The 18,282-nt window shown below is 40.1% G+C and overlaps 2 protein-coding genes across 6 annotated transcripts; both read right to left on the bottom strand.

The window, feature by feature from the left end:
• Positions 1-1,552: 1,552 nt before the first annotated feature.
• LOC110167380 (transcription factor MafG) lies at positions 1,553-15,397 on the bottom strand. 4 transcript variants are annotated; one of them, XM_055152423.1, is made up of 4 exons: positions 15,161-15,397; positions 12,860-13,015; positions 5,421-5,493; positions 1,553-5,166 (listed from the first exon to the last, which is right to left on the bottom strand). In XM_055152423.1, exons 3-4 carry the CDS (start codon positions 5,454-5,456, stop codon positions 4,717-4,719), a joined length of 486 nt encoding a protein of 161 aa, XP_055008398.1. In that variant the 5' UTR covers positions 5,457-5,493; positions 12,860-13,015; positions 15,161-15,397; the 3' UTR covers positions 1,553-4,716. The 4 variants fall into 4 exon arrangements, with proteins under 4 accessions (XP_055008398.1, XP_055008399.1, XP_020788379.1 ...); XM_055152424.1 differs by lacking the exon at positions 15,161-15,397 and adding an exon at positions 14,338-14,866; XM_020932720.2 differs by lacking the exon at positions 12,860-13,015 and having other exon boundaries at positions 15,161-15,394.
• Positions 15,398-15,513: 116 nt separating this feature from the next.
• pycr1a (pyrroline-5-carboxylate reductase 1a) lies at positions 15,514-18,281 on the bottom strand. 2 transcript variants are annotated; one of them, XM_055152420.1, is made up of 8 exons: positions 18,114-18,281; positions 17,826-17,900; positions 17,652-17,722; positions 17,332-17,511; positions 16,907-17,128; positions 16,741-16,833; positions 16,267-16,430; positions 15,514-15,964 (listed from the first exon to the last, which is right to left on the bottom strand). In XM_055152420.1, exons 2-8 carry the CDS (start codon positions 17,890-17,892, stop codon positions 15,802-15,804), a joined length of 960 nt encoding a protein of 319 aa, XP_055008395.1. In that variant the 5' UTR covers positions 17,893-17,900; positions 18,114-18,281; the 3' UTR covers positions 15,514-15,801. The 2 variants fall into 2 exon arrangements, with proteins under 2 accessions (XP_055008395.1, XP_020788368.1); XM_020932709.2 differs by having other exon boundaries at positions 17,826-17,906; positions 18,114-18,280.
• Between the last annotated feature and the right edge of the window lies 1 nt (position 18,282).

The raw sequence follows: 18,282 nt of genomic DNA, 5'->3' as shown, positions 1-18,282 counted from the left end.
GGGGGGAGTGGGCTGCTTGTGTCTGTCTTTGATTACATAGTCTAACGGCTACTGGTGGCTCATGAAGCCAGCCCTACTGTCACATGACACGACAACTTGTCCATCCTCATGTGGTAAACCTATATTTTCATAGATTCAATTCTCAAATGCTTTATAAAAACAATCTGACAGAACTGCCTAATTTAGCCAAGTATTAAGCCTAGGCTACATGTAATTTTATACAATTTCAAAATATTATACCTTGTGCTCCCTAAAACAGCGACAATATCACGGTCACCTGGTGCCTGTGTATTACATTTGGCATGTGGGTGGGTGTAAGAAACAGCCACGTCTAACGTAAAGCTCGAATAGGCCATATTTTAATATCCACATTAATCATTTTCTATCATCTTTGCTATATGACAAAATGCCAACTGGCCAATTGAGACAATTGCAACGAGGCCTATTTAGCAGCAGGGGGAGCTATAGAGCTAAATATCTCAAAGACAATCTTTATGTTTTTGAACCATCTGACATTGTGGTCCTACACTTCCAACTTAATTTAAATTGAGCACACCACAGTAAGACATATTGCCTCATTATATTAACCTAATATCTAAATTATAGATCGTGATTATAGAAAGTTACAGGCTTACAGGTGAAGATAGTTATAGCCTCTCACTGTCTTCTCTTTGTATAAGTTCTCACTTGTAGCACAATGTATTTATTTATTTATTGATGTAACATGTTTATGGCATTTGCTTCAGGTTTTGTCAGCAATCTGGTGCATTAACCCTTGCTGATGATAAGGATGGAAACATTAATTGTACAGAAGCTGTTGTCTCAGAACTGGGGCAGGCACCTGCTGCAGAAGTGGGTGAAGATGAAGAATGCTGTCCTAGATTGCCCACAGCTCACCTTAACCCAGCCCACCAAATTAATCAAGTCTTCAGAGGCCGTGCGCTTGTCTGGAGCAGACACCTGAGGAGCTCTGTGAGGCACAGGTCACCCACGCCTTTAAGAGTGGCTTGGTGGAGATAGGGGCTGCTGGAGCGGGTGGTGGATTTTGGTGGGTTTGGACTTGCCCTGCAGGATGGAGAGTAAGATGTGCATCTCTAGCCATCTGTCTCTTTGTCTGTGGCTGCTCTCTGGAGATGTGTTTTGAATGTGTAGGGCTGAGGCGCTGCTGAGGCTGATGTTTGATGAGGTGTGCTGAGACAGAGGGGGCTTCAGAGGCCCACAGGGAGCAAAGATGACTAACTCACTACTCCTTATAATCTAGGACAAGCACACCTAGACATCCTTCATGACTCTAATGTTTTACTCGTGTCGGGCCAAAAATATGTCCACTGAGGTTAGCCAAAGTGGGTCGCCCACAGCTTTTTTTGGATCACAGAAAAAGAAATTGTGCCATCTAAATGATCGCTGTCTTCAAACCCACCCTGGATGGCAAAAGCCTTCCCCACCAGTTTATTTTTACATGTATCGAACTGGGTCAATGACACCACAAAAAGACAAACCCCAATTTAAACAGTGTTAAAAAGTGTTCACATGATCATGTACAACTATGAAGCCTTTTTCAAAACATTTTATTGGTCTTATAGAAAATAATGTAAGCTGTATCAACAAACATACAATATGTACATCAATAACTTAGACACCTCAGAGAATCACATTTAAATCCACAGTTTTGACTGTATGTGAATACATAGTACTTATCTACATTGCAAAAGTACAATAATTTAATTTATAAATAGTTACAATTAACTATTGTTTTTTCATACAAAGTACTGCAATATTTATTACAACCCATACAGAAAAATAACAAACCATTAACTTTGTATTACTTACTTTCATCATATTTTTATAGCTTCAGAACACAGACCCACTCCATGAATACAAACTTCACAGTCATCTGTTACAAAGCATTATTTCATGGACAAAGCCTATGTCAAGAGCTATATGCTTTTATCTACCCTCTTCCTGAACATGTAACAACAAAAACGATAATGTTTTAGTTTCAACTAAATGTGATACATAACAAACAGTGCTAAGATCTAAATGCAGTATGTAAATGATGCTACAGTAAGCCTAAGCAACTGGTGTAGCAGCAGAAAAAAAAACAAAAAAAACAAAACATAAATCCATGCGTCACTCGTACAATAGAAAAAATATTGCAAATGGCCCTTATGACAAAAAAAAAAAAAAAAAAGATAAAAAAGAATAGAATCATTGACTAGTCAGTGCACAATCTCCAGAGCAAAGTAATAGACCCATTTCTGATGGATGAGCAAATCATCTATTTAAAGTTTAAAATGTGTGAGTAAGGCTTGAGTGCAACCACCACAACTGCTCTCACATATACAATGTGATACAACATTATGAAGGGCCGACTGCTCTTGAATTGGAGCATAAAATGGAAGAAATATAATACAATAAAACTAGAAAAGAGTACGAAATATTAAATAACAGACCATAAGCACTATGACAATATTGATTACTCTTACGACTACTCTTTCACACCTTTTCCACTGAGTTGCATATTAAGGGTCACTTTTTTCACAATGGTCAGTAATACCTACTTGTAGCTACATACTATACACCTGTGTGAAACAGCCATCTTTAGCGCAGACTGAGAAATTGGTCGTACGGTGCCACTTTGGAACACCTTTAAAAAGACACTTGACACAGAAAATAGATTCACTCCACGAGACTGCCACAGCAATACGGACGTCAACACCAATACTGGGCTATGTAGAGATTTCAGATATACATTTTTCCAACAGTTACCAGTCAATGCAAGTTTGTTAAGCATGTTGTGATGATAGGGTATGGCCACCAACCAAAAGAGCATGGAGCCATGAGAAGTGGTACTTATGAGCTCAACATGCTTATAGATAGACTGACCAGCAGGGGAGTGAGAGCTGGATGAAGAGCATTACCCAACTACAACTTTCACCTTGAGTTGTAAAGCATCTTCACGGGTAAATTCCTTTTTAGAGGACTGTACTTGGCACAAGCGGAGGGGAGAAGTACCAGGGGCAGCTGCTGTTGATTGGAATTTTACGTGGTCGTGCCGTGTCTCTCTTTCCGAGTGTGGATTGAAAAAGCCCTTTATGAAATGCTTATTTTAAAAGAAAACTGATAGAGGGAGATAAACAGAAAAAAGAGCTGCCATTCCTGCTTTTTGTCTAAAAAGCCTTTCCATTTTTAGAGTGACCTGTTTTGTCCTGAGCAAAACAAGCAGGAGCTTAGTGCATAAGAGACCCTCAATCAACGCCTACCACTTGTACAGTATACAAGTTCAGTGGGTAAACCTTTTACTGGAAATGCTGCGCTGTTGAAGTTAATTAATATATTTCTGTGATTTTCTCTGAACAAAAATAGTGTGTTAATTGATTTTGTTATAATATTATAATGCTTCAACTCTTAAGTAAAGTCAATAAAGACAAAGCAATTGTAAAATCAATTTTTTCAAAGGGACAAAAAATCATACATTTGAGCTTTTTACCAGATACCCAGATTTCTGCCTTACCTGGCTTGATATGGTGAACTTGTAATGAGTTTATGTTCGTAACAAACACCAAGGAAGCAAAGGGAAATCACAGATGCTGTTATGCACAAGACATTTGACCTTGTTTACACCACCTAGTTTAGCTCTACAGATTTGTTTTATAATAGCACAGCTTTTTGACATCTATACAGTGAACGACACTGCCAACTTGTCACTTACACATCACATCACGCGCTACCCCACAGTACGCGCCTAGTCACTAGAAAAGCTATCAGACTTCAATAGTAAGCCACTTTCGGTACAATTGCAAAAAGAGATGTCACAGGATTTTTTTTTTCTTTTTTTGTGTGTTTCTATAAACAATGGAAGTAATCTATGTTAATAAAAACAAAAACTAAACATTAGACAAAGTTTCCTTAACACCCTAACAATTCAAACAGTAAAGCTTGAGTAAAGTTTTCTTTTGGAAATGTTTGATGGTAATTACAAAATAAGCAATAAATATCTTGAAATGAAAATATCATGAACATAAATGTTCGATATGAGCAAAACATAGGTTTTGTGGGCTACAAGATACCCACAAATCATGAAGGTATTGTACTGTAATAACATTCAGGTTTTGCAGATATTGTTGAGGGAGCTTGTCACATTGGAATGGCGCTCCGCTCTACAACAATATTCTTTAGAACCGCTGATCGTTTTTGCCATAAATATAATAGACCTCTTTGTACTTTCAGTGCATACATATATTATTGCATCTACCAGTCATACTGACAATGACAAGTTCATTAACATCTGTCACAGAGGCGTAAACAAAACAAATAGTAAATTTGGATGCATCGCTCCACGCTTACGCCCTGACAGATAAAACCAACAATTTGACAATTTGAGTAGATTTGGGTTTTGTCAAGCTGATTAAAGACACATAATGTTTGTACCAACAATTTGCTTGGATTGATCATTCTGAGTCAGTGCATAATAACAGGTCAAAGGGTTAGCTAAAGCTTATGTTTTTTCAGTATCTATGTAAAAATGTCACTATGTTTAAACTAATTATGGTATTGGGACTATACAAGCTCTGCATTTGTAACCATAACCAAAAATCTTATTTTCTGATTAATAAAGATAGCATACAGTAGTTTTAGTGCTAAAGAACAAATTATGAGCTAACCCAATGCCATGTTACAAATTACACACAACTCTCCCTCTGGCCCATTCTGCTACTACGATCTGGCTTCAGTTTTGGACTTGACGATGGTGATGACGCTGGTGGCGGCTACTTTACCAGGGATAAGCGGCCCAATGACGGAGGCCATTGGAGCCCGGGTGGTGACAGGGTTACGGGCCACAGTCCTGGCAAAGCTCTGGAGGGCCTCATACTTAGAGCGTAGCGCGTCCAACTCCACCTTCATACTGGCGTTTTCTGTAGCCAGTTTGTCAACCTCCTGCTGCAGCTGAGCCTTTTGCTTCTCCAGTTCCTCCTTTTGGGTGACGCGCTTCACTCGGCAGCTGGCGGCATACCCCCGATTCTTTAAAGTACGTCTCCGCTGCTTTAACTGCAGTATTTCCTCTTTGGTAAGGCCACGGAGATGCTGGTTCAACTCCCGTACTGACATGGTCACCAGCTCGTCATCTGTCAAGCTGGTGCCATTCTCTCCAGGCTCCCGCTTCACCTGGGAAAGAGAAGTATTTTTCATACTATAGATTTGTAACAGAATCAATATGGTGGAATGTATAAGATTAAAGAATGACCTGTTTATGAAGACAATGAAATTGTCATCTTGAACTGTATACAGTTAGAGCAATATGTAATAGTAAATTCCACGGGGTAAACACTGTTAATACTGCACCTAATTAGCCTTAATAAATTCATACATTCCATTTGTATCAATATTTCTATACTATAAGAATACTAACTTGTGTTTACCTTCAAGGCCTTGTTTCCTTTGTTTGTGGTAGTCATGCCACGAGAGCCGGGTCCACCTGCACTACAGACTGTTCTGTAGAAAAAAGGGAAAAAAGAACACTGTAAAAAGATAAAGTAAATAAGGAATTTTCGTGTAAAGAAGCTCATCCATGACTAGCCCTGCAAATATAAAGCCCTGCAAACTGGGTCAAGGGCATACAAGTTCGTTGTAAAGGCCAAGTCCATTCCCTGAGTTGTACCTTGACTATTAGTGCCCTGTCACTGAAAACAAATGGCTTGAAATATCAATTTTCTTTTCTGTACAGGCACAGATACAGATGGGTTGACTGATGACAAAATTTGCACCATTGCTAGGGACATTAACAATTCAAAACAAAATATAAGTAAGTATTCAAAATGGATTTCAGCTTTCTGTTATATGGATTTAAATATTCAGGACTTTTTCCACATTCAAAATGTATCATATTTAGTGCTATTGGTCCTAATTTAAAAATGTTAAACCAATAGATAACAGGACCCTGAAAGTCATGAATATTGTAGCATATATAACCTTAGACTTGAATAATTTCTGACAAGAAGAAAAAGAAAAGTTGTCAATTTTACATCGGGGTGTGACAAAATATTATTAATTCATTATGAGAGTTTAATTGGTAACTCTGCATCATTATCACAGACTGATGAATCCAAAATAAACATTTCTTTATTTATGAGCAGTTTCAGAATAATTACAATCAGGGAATATCAGACAAGACATTAAGTTGTACATTTAACACATGCTTAGACACAGAGCAGCCTTTCTATTTGTCTAGACAGCCACACATACTACATCTGTTGAGTGTCTATAATCCCCCGAATCAATACAAAGATATGGGTGCTTCGCTGCAGAGCCTCAGCCACCATCCAGGGCACTGCAGTTCAGCACATTCAGACGTGTCCATTGGGTTAAGGGAGAATCAGGGCAGATGTGAAACCTATCCAATTGGTGCTGGGACAGTCGGAAAGTGGGGAGTGTGCACCCAAGTGAGCCATGGAATGGGGTAAGAACGTGATCTCATATATACACAACCGCACCGGATCGCTTTGTGGCCGTGGGTGCTTACGCGGCACAAATGCTGCGTCAGCGAAACAGGCACCCATCACGGTGAGCCCAGCCAGCACAATGCCTCAGTAAGCTGCTTTACACAGCCCAGCAGCATGTTTGGATAGAGCATATAAACAAATACATGTGGGAGCTCACTGGGGTTTACCATCCAACAAGTATGCACATTGTAGTTGCTGGGAATACAAAGGAAAATGTAAGGTAAGACTGTGGGGTTATTTAGAAGTACAGTCTTTCAAACTTTTAGATAAGACACAGACTTTGAGAATGTGTTAGTTTATGTATATAGTGTTGAGGCAGTTAAGCTGATTTTAGTTTTGAAATTGTGTTTATTTTATTTCTTACACCTTATTTTATGCATGCCTTTTATCTTGTACAATATTTTCAAAGCACATTCCAAGTTTGCAATTTTGTTCACAAAGCTGTTTCTGATTCTGTTTATTCTACCGGACCAAATAACGGAAGTGCCAGAGAAAGCAACAAAAACATTAGGAAGAGCACTCACTCATTGCAGAACTCATTCATTAATTATTAGTTTTTTGTTAGTTCTGTTGTTGTGTTTTCAAAGTGAATTAATTTTCAGATCAGATATCACAAAGAACACAGTGGATGAAGAGAGAAGAATGCAATATCAAAAGAAAACCTTCCACTTGTGTGTAGGAACCAATGTGCCAAAACAGTGCATTTTTATTGACGCCTAAAGACATTTTATTCTCTTCCCATGCAGTGGCCCCAGGGCTGCACTTTGAGCATTTGACTTGTTTGAAAGACTACTCGAATGGTCAAGATATCTCCATGGTAACAAAGTGATGCTACAGGTGAAATGGTCAAATGGGAGTCAAACGAGAAAAGACAATGCTCAGAATATAACATGAGGTCAGATGGTGACTTGCATTTGGATGCAGTCAGAAAGAGTGCTTTAGCAGAGGACATTTTAAACATGATACTTTCATCCCTGTTGGGCTGCTATGAATAGCCCACTGATAGTAACACCTTTAACCGGCCTTTGTGGTGACTCATTTCCAGTCAGCATTTGGACCACAGATGCAAAACATAATGGGATAATGGTCTGCCTGATGAGGCACAGATAATGGACAAATAGACAGGAAAGTACTCCACTAATAGCTACAAGGATGAGAGGGAAAAGGCTGCTCCTCTGAAATTTCATAAAACCCAAATTCTCCCATAAGCACCATGGTCTGAAAAACTAGTCTAAAATATGCAACCAAATAGAACAGAGTCCAGGTTCTGGAGGTGGATCCTGTCATGCAGCTGTGTAGGATACACAGTAGGCATGGCTTGGCACGTTGAAAGCTCACCATATGACAGTGTGGAAGGAGAGCGCCCAGACTGCAGCCCTCCAGCTCAGGCTGCTGCCAACAGACGGCTCCCAATGACAGGGCATGGCAGCACAACACAGACAAGGTCCAATGCACAGCTGCTCCCTCCTCGAGCCGGCATGTCACACCTCAGAGACAAAGAGCATGCCACACATCCAGACAGGCAGGGAGAAATGTGCCTCCAAGACCTTTCAATATGGAAGACATAATCTTATTATCTTAGAAATAATCAAATTAATGGATGTGTTAGGTTTGGTCATAAAATCTTTAAGTAAAGTACATATGAGACCAAAAAATAAATAAATAAATAAATTGGAACTTAGTGGTCAGGTTGTTGAGCATGTTGATTTTAGGGGTTGACTTGTGAGTCAGTTAGAATGACAGATGAAATATGACTTTGATGAAATTCAAGGTCAGCAATGGGGCAATCATCCACTTTCTTCATCATCCCAGGATAAGGTCAATGCTTTTCTGAAAGCTGTAATTGCAGAGTGCTGTTAAAATACAAAATCTGTGTGTGCCATCTGTCATCTAGGATACTGAAATTTGCATATAATCTATTTGTAAAAATTTTGTGCAATAATTTCATATGAAAGTTTTATCATTCTTCTTAAATGCTGTTTTCCTGTATTAATTTGATCCATTTGCACATTACAAGTATGTTAATTCTAGGACCAAAGATGACATCCTGAGTGGTAATCTTTTCAGTCTTTTGTGGTAGCCTATCAAAGCGGACAGGATAGCAGCTCGGAGCGCAGGGTGATCTGAAGGCAGAGTGCAAGCGCTGGGACGAGGGCGTCTTCTATATTTAAATGATTTTTTATGAATTGCCTGCAAGAACGCTGACAAATCAGAGCTGATTTGCTTGTGTAGGAGAGACATCACACCCAAAGGAAACAGAAAATGCTGAGTGTGGTCACCCGGTGAAAGGCAAGAGAAGGAGTGAGATAGACAGAAGGTGAGAAAGAAGGAGGGAGTTTAATCAAATATGCTCACTCAACACATTTAGAGGAGCTTGAGAAGAACAGGTTGAAGGAAAAAAACGCACTGGTGTCAGCAAGGACCAAAACCAAGGTGCCAATTAAGAACTTGTGAAGCTGAACTGACACAACGTAAGACATTTGGCCAGCCTTCTCAACCTGTCCATGTTTATCAGCATCTTAACAGGGGAACGGGGCGGCGAGGTCGACTTAGGTTGGTCACAAGGAGGGCTGTAGTAGAGGGATAAATGCTGATGTGACACGATAGGATCATTAAAGCCTGACACTGGCCCTATCTCCTCAGCAGGATCCCTCCAGGGGGCAGCCTACGATGGACACTATTAACTAGGGGGCTCTTTGTTGTTGGGGAATGGGAAGGATCTGGCATCCCGGCACCGAGTCCCCCTGATGAATATTTATCACTGTCATTCACAGCTGAAGGTGGGGGTGGGAAGCAGAATAAAGATGCTCGGGAGGTGATTCTTCAAGGATACGACCAAGGCTCTTCCATCAACCGCTGTCTCAAAATGGCGGTAGAGTAGGATAGGATAGGTGGGTGATGGGGAGTGAGGTGGGGGTGTAGGAGGAGGAAGCGCGGGGGCCGTCTGGTGCTGGAGGTGGCACGCTTGGTGGTTCAGGGCCGCGGGGAGAGCCAGATCCACTTGACAGCAGTGTAACAAGATTATCAGGGCCATGAGAGCAAACAAAAAGCCCCAGCAACCTGCCTCAGAATCCAGATTACGACAGCGGCCCGCTCCCTGAATACTAAACACGACTGCCTGGCGAGGACTAACAGGGCACCCAGGATTTAGTGAGACATGAAAGTGCGGGACATCACATCATACAACTGATCACACACAGTTATACACACACACATACACGTGCACAAAGATAACCAAAACCACACAAGTGCACATAAATTTCACTTGTCATGACCAATTCCTGAAAAGATGTGTCTGGGCACTTGGCCCTGGCAGGCTGCTAATGAAGTGAATACAACAAGACGATGGAGGAGCATGCTGATGCAACACTGTTTGGAGGCAAAAGCATAGGCTAGATCCAGCAATCCCACTTCGATAGGAAATCAGAGCACGCCAAAATAGTACATCTCACCCAAACACCAAGGACATAACAGTAATATGCTATGTGGAGAAAGCACACATTTACAGTAAAGGTGGAGAGCACAGACTCCTGGTTCTGGCTATGAATACATTTAAAGCATCCAAAAAAATAACTGAACACTGAAAAGACTTTATGGAACAGCAACTAGACTGTACAGTAGTTTAGACAAGTTTTATGATGTTAGAGATTTGTATCCATAGCAACCGTTTTCTAATGTCTTTACAGATTTTTTAGATTCTATTTATAAAATAATAAGAGATTATAACAAATCTGAAGAAACATGGCTGGTGGAATTCATTTTTAACACACCATTAAATGAAAGTAACAGATGTCTAGTCTTCCTGATCACATATTCATTTTCCTTTATTAATTATTGATAGGACATGTACCCTTACTCTATTATCATAAGGTTCCTGCTGAAGCAATGAACATAACCAGAATTTCTGTCACAGTAAAAAAAGATGCTAACATGTTGCTAATATTATTTGACTCAACAATAGAATGCCCTTTTCTGCACTGTCCACTTGTGACTTTGTAATTTTCAAGCCAAGTGGAAACCAATACTTTTTTTCTATGTTGCCAAAAATAACTGTGTGATCAAGAAGTGCTTTTAGTGTCTCCCTTTTATTCTGAGTTGAAATGATTGCCTGGATATTCCGATCTAATCATTCCTTCTTTCAGCTGAGTGAAGTCAATTATCAAGCAAGCTGCATGTGTCGGGCACCATTTAACTGCAAATTAAAAATCAGACTCTGGGAGAGCTTTAGAGGACTTACGAGGAGAAGACTAGGGAAAGTTGTGCATGGAGACAACAGTGTGAGAGCTAAAAGGTACACTGGTAAGAGAGGAGGGAAGCTATTAGGTAGTAAGTATTCAGAGCGTGAAATAAGAGTGACAAAAAGAGGGAGAGAGAAAATCATTCAGCAGCTTTCACACAGAAATGTGATACGCTTGTAGTAGAGGGGAAATACTAAGCCACAGGACTTTGGATCAGCACCGATTTGGAGCAAGGTGAAAACACCATCTAATAGGATTGTATCCTATCAACTAAATGCATAAAACAATTTGTGCCCCCGAGGTCAGGTTTAATATTTTAAAAGTTACATCTATTGCACTATGCTTGCGTTTAATAAAACGTATGTGTTGCCTCATTACCTCTTTGACTAAGCCCATCAGTCCTCAAGCTGTTTTAAGTAAACAAATTTATGTTCAAAATATGTACAAAATAAAGTATTCAATGGCAAGAAAAAATTGTTTTTTCCCTCTATAGAGCTAATAACTTATTGCTTGTACATTTAGCCATGGCTGTTAAAATAATGAAAGAGAAATAACATACTATTAATACTGCAGATGCATGTAGCACCCTTGTGGTAGAAATTTGCATTGAGTCCATGTTTTAAGAGAAAACATGAATCATCTCCCTCTAGGGAATCGGGTTTGTTCCAACACCAGTGTTAATGTGAAGTTTATTTAAAGAGACTTGGAGTGTGCTGGTTTACATTAACTGAGCTCAGAGCTGCTTTACTAATTGAAGCTCTCCGATAGGGCTACAGTAACAGGAGTGCTAGCCTTAACACTGTGTGCCTGCAGGACTTGATTAAATAGGGAAACAGCTCTCGATGCTTAGGCCTGGTGTTTACTGAGAAAGTAAGGGTAGTAGGCAGCCCACACACTGACAAAACATCTCCACTACACCAGTTGCACATGTAGTGAATGTGCCCAACGATGACCTAACAAGACAAAGTTACAACAGCTCATTTGGAGGCACAAAACTTTCCATTGAAACACTGAATACATTTAAAACATTGTTGTAAAGTTGAGATCTTTAGACAATTACGGTAGGCATTTTTCTGTGCTTTTCTAATATTTCTATTAATAACATGGCATTGGCTTAGATCATATTACAACCAGTGATGGATGATGTTAATTTCTTAATTTTCTGTTCTGCACTGTACTGTTTGCATGTTTATTTTCCATCTTATGCTTATCCTAAAACCACCCTCATTTAATTTATGACATCAATGTCACAGCACCATTGGACCCCATATAACTCTCTAATCGTTGCATCAAAAACAAATAACTGACCATGCTATTGCTCTACAGGAGTAACAAAATAATCATACATGCATTTACGTAGGACAAGCAAAGGGTTTTAACTATGACAATAACCCACGCACACTTGCACTGAACAAGTGTTTGGGCTGTCCTACTTTGTGTTTGTATCATTTTTAAAGTAATTATTTCATCTTAGTACAACGAGCATAACCTTGAGTGCACATATAGGCAAAAGACTTTTTCACCATGGATCGACCGTAAATCAGTGCACATAAAAGTAGGTTACAAGGAAAAACACTGGCCAACAAGCAGCTCTGCACATGCATTTGTTCAGTATTAGCTAATCTAAATTATGAACACAGAGGACATGCCAAATCTGACTCAAGATCCAAACAACAATCATCAAACACTGTCCTGTCTGGATGGGAGTAATACTTTGAGAGGTGCAGCGGGCATATCGCAATGCTAAGCAATCATAATCCGTGCTACACTTGCAAGGGGTTTCATCACCAGCGTTCCCTCCCTGATGCAGAAAGGGGAAAAAAGTATATTGATCTTTTTCTCCTTTCCTTCCAGGCATTCCCATTTCCCTGTGCAGCTTAAGCAGCACTTTTGTGGACAAATCCCACATTTGTGTTCCTTTCTGCAGGCTATTAATTGTCCTGAATAGGCGTAACTACTCCCAAGGCACAGCTGTGTTCGCTATACAGAGGTCCTGGTGGCCGGCTCGTACACTAGCTACTTAACTCTTGCCTCATGTTTCGTCAACCTCATACGCCTTCTCTCTCGCCCCACTGGTTGACCATTCTACACAATGCCACTGGGTATGAGTTGTGCACTCACTTGGTTCACCTCAGTGGCATCCGGTCTTATTTTATAACTGCTGCCTCAACGCGAGAAGCAATAAATCTCAGAGATGATCACCACTCCCAGTCTCCGTCCACACACTGCTACCAGCCGCATCCGGATGTTATAAGGGCCTTCATCTGTTCTTGTTACCTGCAGAGAAAGGCAGGGTTGGGCATTACGCTTTATTGCAAAAGCCCGGGCTTCTGATGCGAGGCTGGCCTGTCTGCTAAACACACTTCAATGCCCCGCTCACAAGAGCAGAGATGATGAAATAAGGTGAATATCTGAGCAAGAATGGGCAACTTCTATCTGTTAAGCACTGCCTATACACCAAATAGTTTCCAAGGTGACTTTTCAAATTGCAAAGAGATTCTCCATGGATAATTCATTACCTACCCTCTATAAGCGTGCTGTCTAATAGGCAGCGAATTTCATCATGAACAACACAGGGAAACAAGAGCAGCTGTCAACACCTAATATGAGAAATGATGATGCGCACAGAGAAAAGCGGCACAAGAAAAAACAATCCTGAAATGTGTCCTAAAATTATTTGAATTTTGAGGCCTACGAATGCAGTCAGTTATTTCAGCCATCAATAACTTTTCATCAAGTCATTTATCAGAAATTAGTTAAAAATCCACTCTGTAATAATATTCAACAATGCCTAAATGTCAAACAAACAAACAAACAACAAACAAAAAACACATAGAAGAAAGAGACAATTAATAATTTATGATAAATTCTGTTGATATATATTTTCTATTGATTAGCTACACATAGTTACTGCATCTTTATTACACATATAAAACCTATATTTGTACAGCGGAAAAATATAGTGCTTATCATGCATTCCTGTAATTGATTTGACACTACAGTTGACATCAGGCACTTGGTGTAAATGTGCTCTAGCCTGTTTGTTGATGTACATCATGACAGCGCTGCAATAAAACGCGCGTTCTCCGCTGAATGTAGATTAGACTATTGATAAATGCATGATGGTCATCACTTGATGCTCGCGCTCCTCTGACTGACTTCACGACAAATCATCACACTTTCGATCCATCGTCTTAGTAACAGCGGCTTGGTGATAACCATCGACCCTTATCTATCGAGCAGACCTTTGTCCGGTGGTGCCATATTTCGGGGTGGATTCAGAGAACGACTAAATACATCATAGTGATGATTCAGCATGATAAAAATACCGAGGCTTGTTTGTTGTTTGAAAATAAAACATCACTGCTTAAAACGCTTAAGGGAATGAGTAAAGGCGAGAACGGCAAAAAGCTTTGGCATTGCCATTGTTAATTTAACCAGTGGTTAAATGACCTGTCAATTCAGGTGAATCAATTCAAAACATGCAATACATAATTTGAAATAAAATTCCAAGAGACAAAACCCTTAAACAAAGCCTAAATGAAACAATCACATATGCACCGACAAAAAAACCTATTGAAAATAATATTGCAACCAACCTGCTTTCGCTACACCGCTGCCTGTGCCTGCTCTTTCTCCTTCTCACAACGAGGTGATGAAGCAGCAGGTTTGGACAGCAAGAAGCGCATGAGTTGACAAGCCCCCGAGAAGCGCAATGATATAAAGAATATTAAATGCAACTCATGCAACTATTTATTGTGAGTTCAACCCCATAACAGAGTTCTGACATTCCACGACTCCCGTCTCCAGCTTCACACTGCTGTCAAATTGGCAAACAACTCCCCTCCTACAAAACAAGCAAGCGAGGAAATCCCCGTGCTGTGCCGACGTCCTACTACAACTGTATCAGCCGCACGGTGCGTCTCTCTAACCACAGAAAACACCCTAAATCGCGGGGAATTTATGTAGTTGGCGCCATAATAAAACCAACTATTAGTTTTATTATCAGTTCACATGTGTATACAGATATTAGCTGCCATCTCGGCATAGTAACAGTGCTGTCAATTTATACACAATTTAATAGATTTCCGGAAAACGCGAACCTTTCAGAAAATCATTCAGTAGCGAGGATAATAGATTTTACGCGAAAATTACGCACTGCATTGCACATGGCTATAATCTCACTTTTAGTAGACAATAAACTGTACAAATGTAATATGATGGCATTGTAGTTAGTCTATCGTTAAAAAGACAACTTAATTTGAAGTGCACAGGCGGTAATATCCTGGTTAACTTGACGCATCCTGCTGTTTCGCGGTTAGCCCGTACAGCTAGCTGCACCCAGCCTGTCAGCGGCAGCGAGGCAAAGGCATGCACACTCAGCATAACAACACCAGAGCTCTTCTCTCACCACAGACATACCCAGGTTCAGGCTGGTCCTGTCTTAAAATTATTTTTTTCAAAATCTTCTTCTGATGTTGTAACCCGCGAGGAGAATCATTGGAGGCTCTTCAAGAAGATAGACCGAGCTGATAGCGCTTTCCCAATAAATGCCAACCGTGTTTCCCTTGTTGACTCCTTTCTCTTGTAACGAAGCCAGACGTCACCGTGTTTGGTCACGTGTCTTCATTCATGAAGTATTTTCTTTCCGCGCAAGAAAGGAGTAAATTTAACCCAGCATGCACACAGTGGATTTATATTAGCGCTATAACCATACACTGTGAGTGTGCAGAGACACTCTGTATTCGAACAATGACAGTATTGCACCATTAGGCTATGTTTTACGAAATAGTGGAAATTCTTTTTATTATTTATTAATAACAAAATTCATGGAAGTAATGTAAAGAGGTAGATCAACTTAAAATTAGTGTGGGCCATAAACAAAATAGACTATTACAGGTTATATCTCAATGTTAAAATGCCATTTAAATTAAATACCAATTGACCAGTGACCCAATGACCCATTTAAGAAGTAAAAGTAGTCTAACACAAACACTGCCTGACCAAAGGAGTGACTGAATGTTAATATGCCTGTAGACATTTCCCCATTAAAATCTTCACCCTCAGCTCTTCTTTGGCCGCGGATTACCAAACATACTGATCCCATGAGATCTAACTCCAACAGCATCTGCATTCACACCTGGCTGCTGCAGTACTTTGTCAAGAGTTGTCTTCTTAATGGCAGCTGGGGAGATTTTCTCTTGGTCAGCCAAAAACTGAAGTTCCCTTTGAGAAAAAAAGAACAGGACTTTGGCGAAAAGGTCTTGATGCAAAGGGAAAAAAATAACAATGTGATTACATGTAAGTAAGTGTCAATTGATTTTATTTAATCAGATGTGTATATTTTACACATTAACTAAATCTGATTAAGTAAATCTTTTACAAAATATATGTAAAAAAATATAGTGGCGCTGGCTACAATAAAGAGCCAATCTTAATTACAGTGTAATTACACAACCTTAAAACATGCTCGAAAAACAAAACAGTATAGACGTTATTTGATAAAAATTGGAATAATTAATTCTTACTTCGTCCTTACACAGGAGACCTCTACAGCATTAATCAAAAGGCTTCGGAAACCTCCGCTCTCCATGACGTGCAGTGCGTGAATGGTGGCTCCCCCTGGTGAACAAACGTTGTCCTTGAGCTGCCCAGGATGCTGCTCTGAATCCAACAGCATTTTAGCAGCTCCCTTTCAAAACAAACAAGACATTTGTGATTTGGGGTTTGAATTGATCATGTTTTGAAATTTATAAATGATGTTCAGACCCTATTGTGGACTAAAGTAGGCCTACATCATACATTTTAATGAGAAAATTATTTTAACTTTGGTAAAACAAAATTATAATTATTATTAACACAACTAATAAACTAATGAATACAGTTTACTTTCTGTGTACTAAAATATACCTGGGTTTAATTTCAAACCACAATGAATGGGTAAACTCTATATTATTATTATTAATTCATAAATTATTATAGGCTGTATTGCAATGGCCTACCAGTAAGGCTTGGGCTCCAAGTCGTACAGCTAGTCTTCTGGGCAGTCCCATTTTTACCCCGCCATCAGCAAGAGCATCTACAGCAGTGAATGCCTACAAACAACAATCAACATCATTAGGGCAACATTTAAACAACTCCTGTGCAAATGTGATCAGAGTGACTCACATAGGCTGGGCCACTGCCACTCAACCCTGTGACAGCGTCTATCACATCCTCTTCAACCTCAGTGCAGTAGCCCACACTGGCCATTAGCTGCTCCAGAAGCTTTCCATCCTCCACCTCCGCATGAGTTCCAGTGGCATAGACTGTGGCCCCTTCTCGCACCACGACAGGAGTGTTGGTCATACAACGCATGACCTTTGGAGATGGTCGATGCAGTTCTAGCTTCTGAAAACAGCAATCACTGAACAACTATTTCAAAGGTGCAGTTTACTATGATTTATTTTGTCCATTAATAAGCGTGAGTTTTGAACACAAAGCTTCTGAGCCTGTTTTACGTGTCATTGGAGCAGTATTTACATTCTGTGGCCTAGCAGGACACAGAAATACTTAATGGCTAAAGACAAGCCAAATAATGGACTCTTCCTTGCCTTCTCTATGGAGCCAATAGTGACACCTGCTGCACAGGACACAATGAGATGCCGCTCTTCAATATCTGGTCCAATCTCATCCAACACAAAGGGAATGATGTGAGGTTTCACTGCCAGGAACAGGACATCACTTTTCTTCACAGTTTCTTTGTTGCTTGTGGTGACATTCACACCCATTTTCTGTAAGAATGAAACATTTGTATTGCTGCATGCATTTTCAGTTAAGAAGCATTTAGCACTGATCATCATTATTAGAAACATCTTGTTTTCAAACAGTAATGATGTTGGTGTATTGAAATGTATTGATTAGGCCAACCCACCCGCAGACCATGCACTGTTGGAAGATCTGTGTCCGGAGAGCTGGCAGTGATTCTGTGGGCAGCAATCACGCCTTGGGGATAAATGTACAGAAATCAGTCTGATTGCAATCAACACACATCAATAACACAATATGTTTCCTATAGACTCCTGTATGTAGGCTGAACATGACTCACCCGCAGCAGTGAAGCCCCTGACCAGGGCGTGAGCCACTTGACCAGCTCCTATGAAGCCCACACTCATACTGCCTCCTGTAACTTAGTGGGAAGAGTATTAAGTTACATTAGCTTTTGCAATTGTGCTATTGATATAGCACAGGCTACTGTAGCTTGCAGAGCAGCACTTGTAAACAAAGCACGTCATTAAAAGGACATTGACATGTGTAAATAGCCTAGTGATACATAGGTTAGATGTGTAAAGACAGCAAGAACAACTTTAAACACCATACTTATACTTTGTCCTACCTTAATAAGCGTCAACGTGGACCCCTTCTATCGCTCTAAAAATCACCTGAAAATATACTGATTGACAACTGTAACACCCAGTAAGAATAGTCGAGTTAAGTTTTCATCCAATTGAAGACTTTGCGTCGGCAATGTAGGGCGGGTTCGCCAAACCAGAAAAGTTGCATCA

This window comes from Boleophthalmus pectinirostris, unplaced genomic scaffold (genome assembly GCF_026225935.1).
Source record: "Boleophthalmus pectinirostris isolate CB_2022bp ecotype Guang Dong unplaced genomic scaffold, ASM2622593v1 HiC_scaffold_17, whole genome shotgun sequence".
Taxonomy (NCBI): Eukaryota; Metazoa; Chordata; class Actinopteri; order Gobiiformes; family Gobiidae; genus Boleophthalmus; species Boleophthalmus pectinirostris.
This window is presented reverse-complemented; position numbering and strand designations above follow the sequence as displayed.

Bases quoted from the DNA above. Each gene is read 5' to 3' on its own strand.
- LOC110167380 (XM_055152423.1), bottom strand. From the start codon at position 5,456: ATGACTACCACAAACAAAGGAAACAAGGCCTTGAAG. The intron at 5,167-5,420 runs GTAAACACAAGT...TCTCTTTCCCAG, and splicing joins AAGGAAACAAGGCCTTGAAG to GTGAAGCGGGAGCCTGGAGA.
- pycr1a (XM_055152420.1), bottom strand. From the start codon at position 17,892: ATGAGTGTGGGCTTCATAGGAGCTGGTCAAGTGGCTCACGCCCTGGTC. The intron at 17,129-17,331 runs GCAAGGAAGAGT...TGCTGTTTTCAG, and splicing joins CTATTGGCTCCATAGAGAAG to AAGCTAGAACTGCATCGACC. The intron at 16,834-16,906 runs GTGAGTCACTCT...TGTTGTTTGTAG, and splicing joins GTGGCAGTGGCCCAGCCTAT to GCATTCACTGCTGTAGATGC.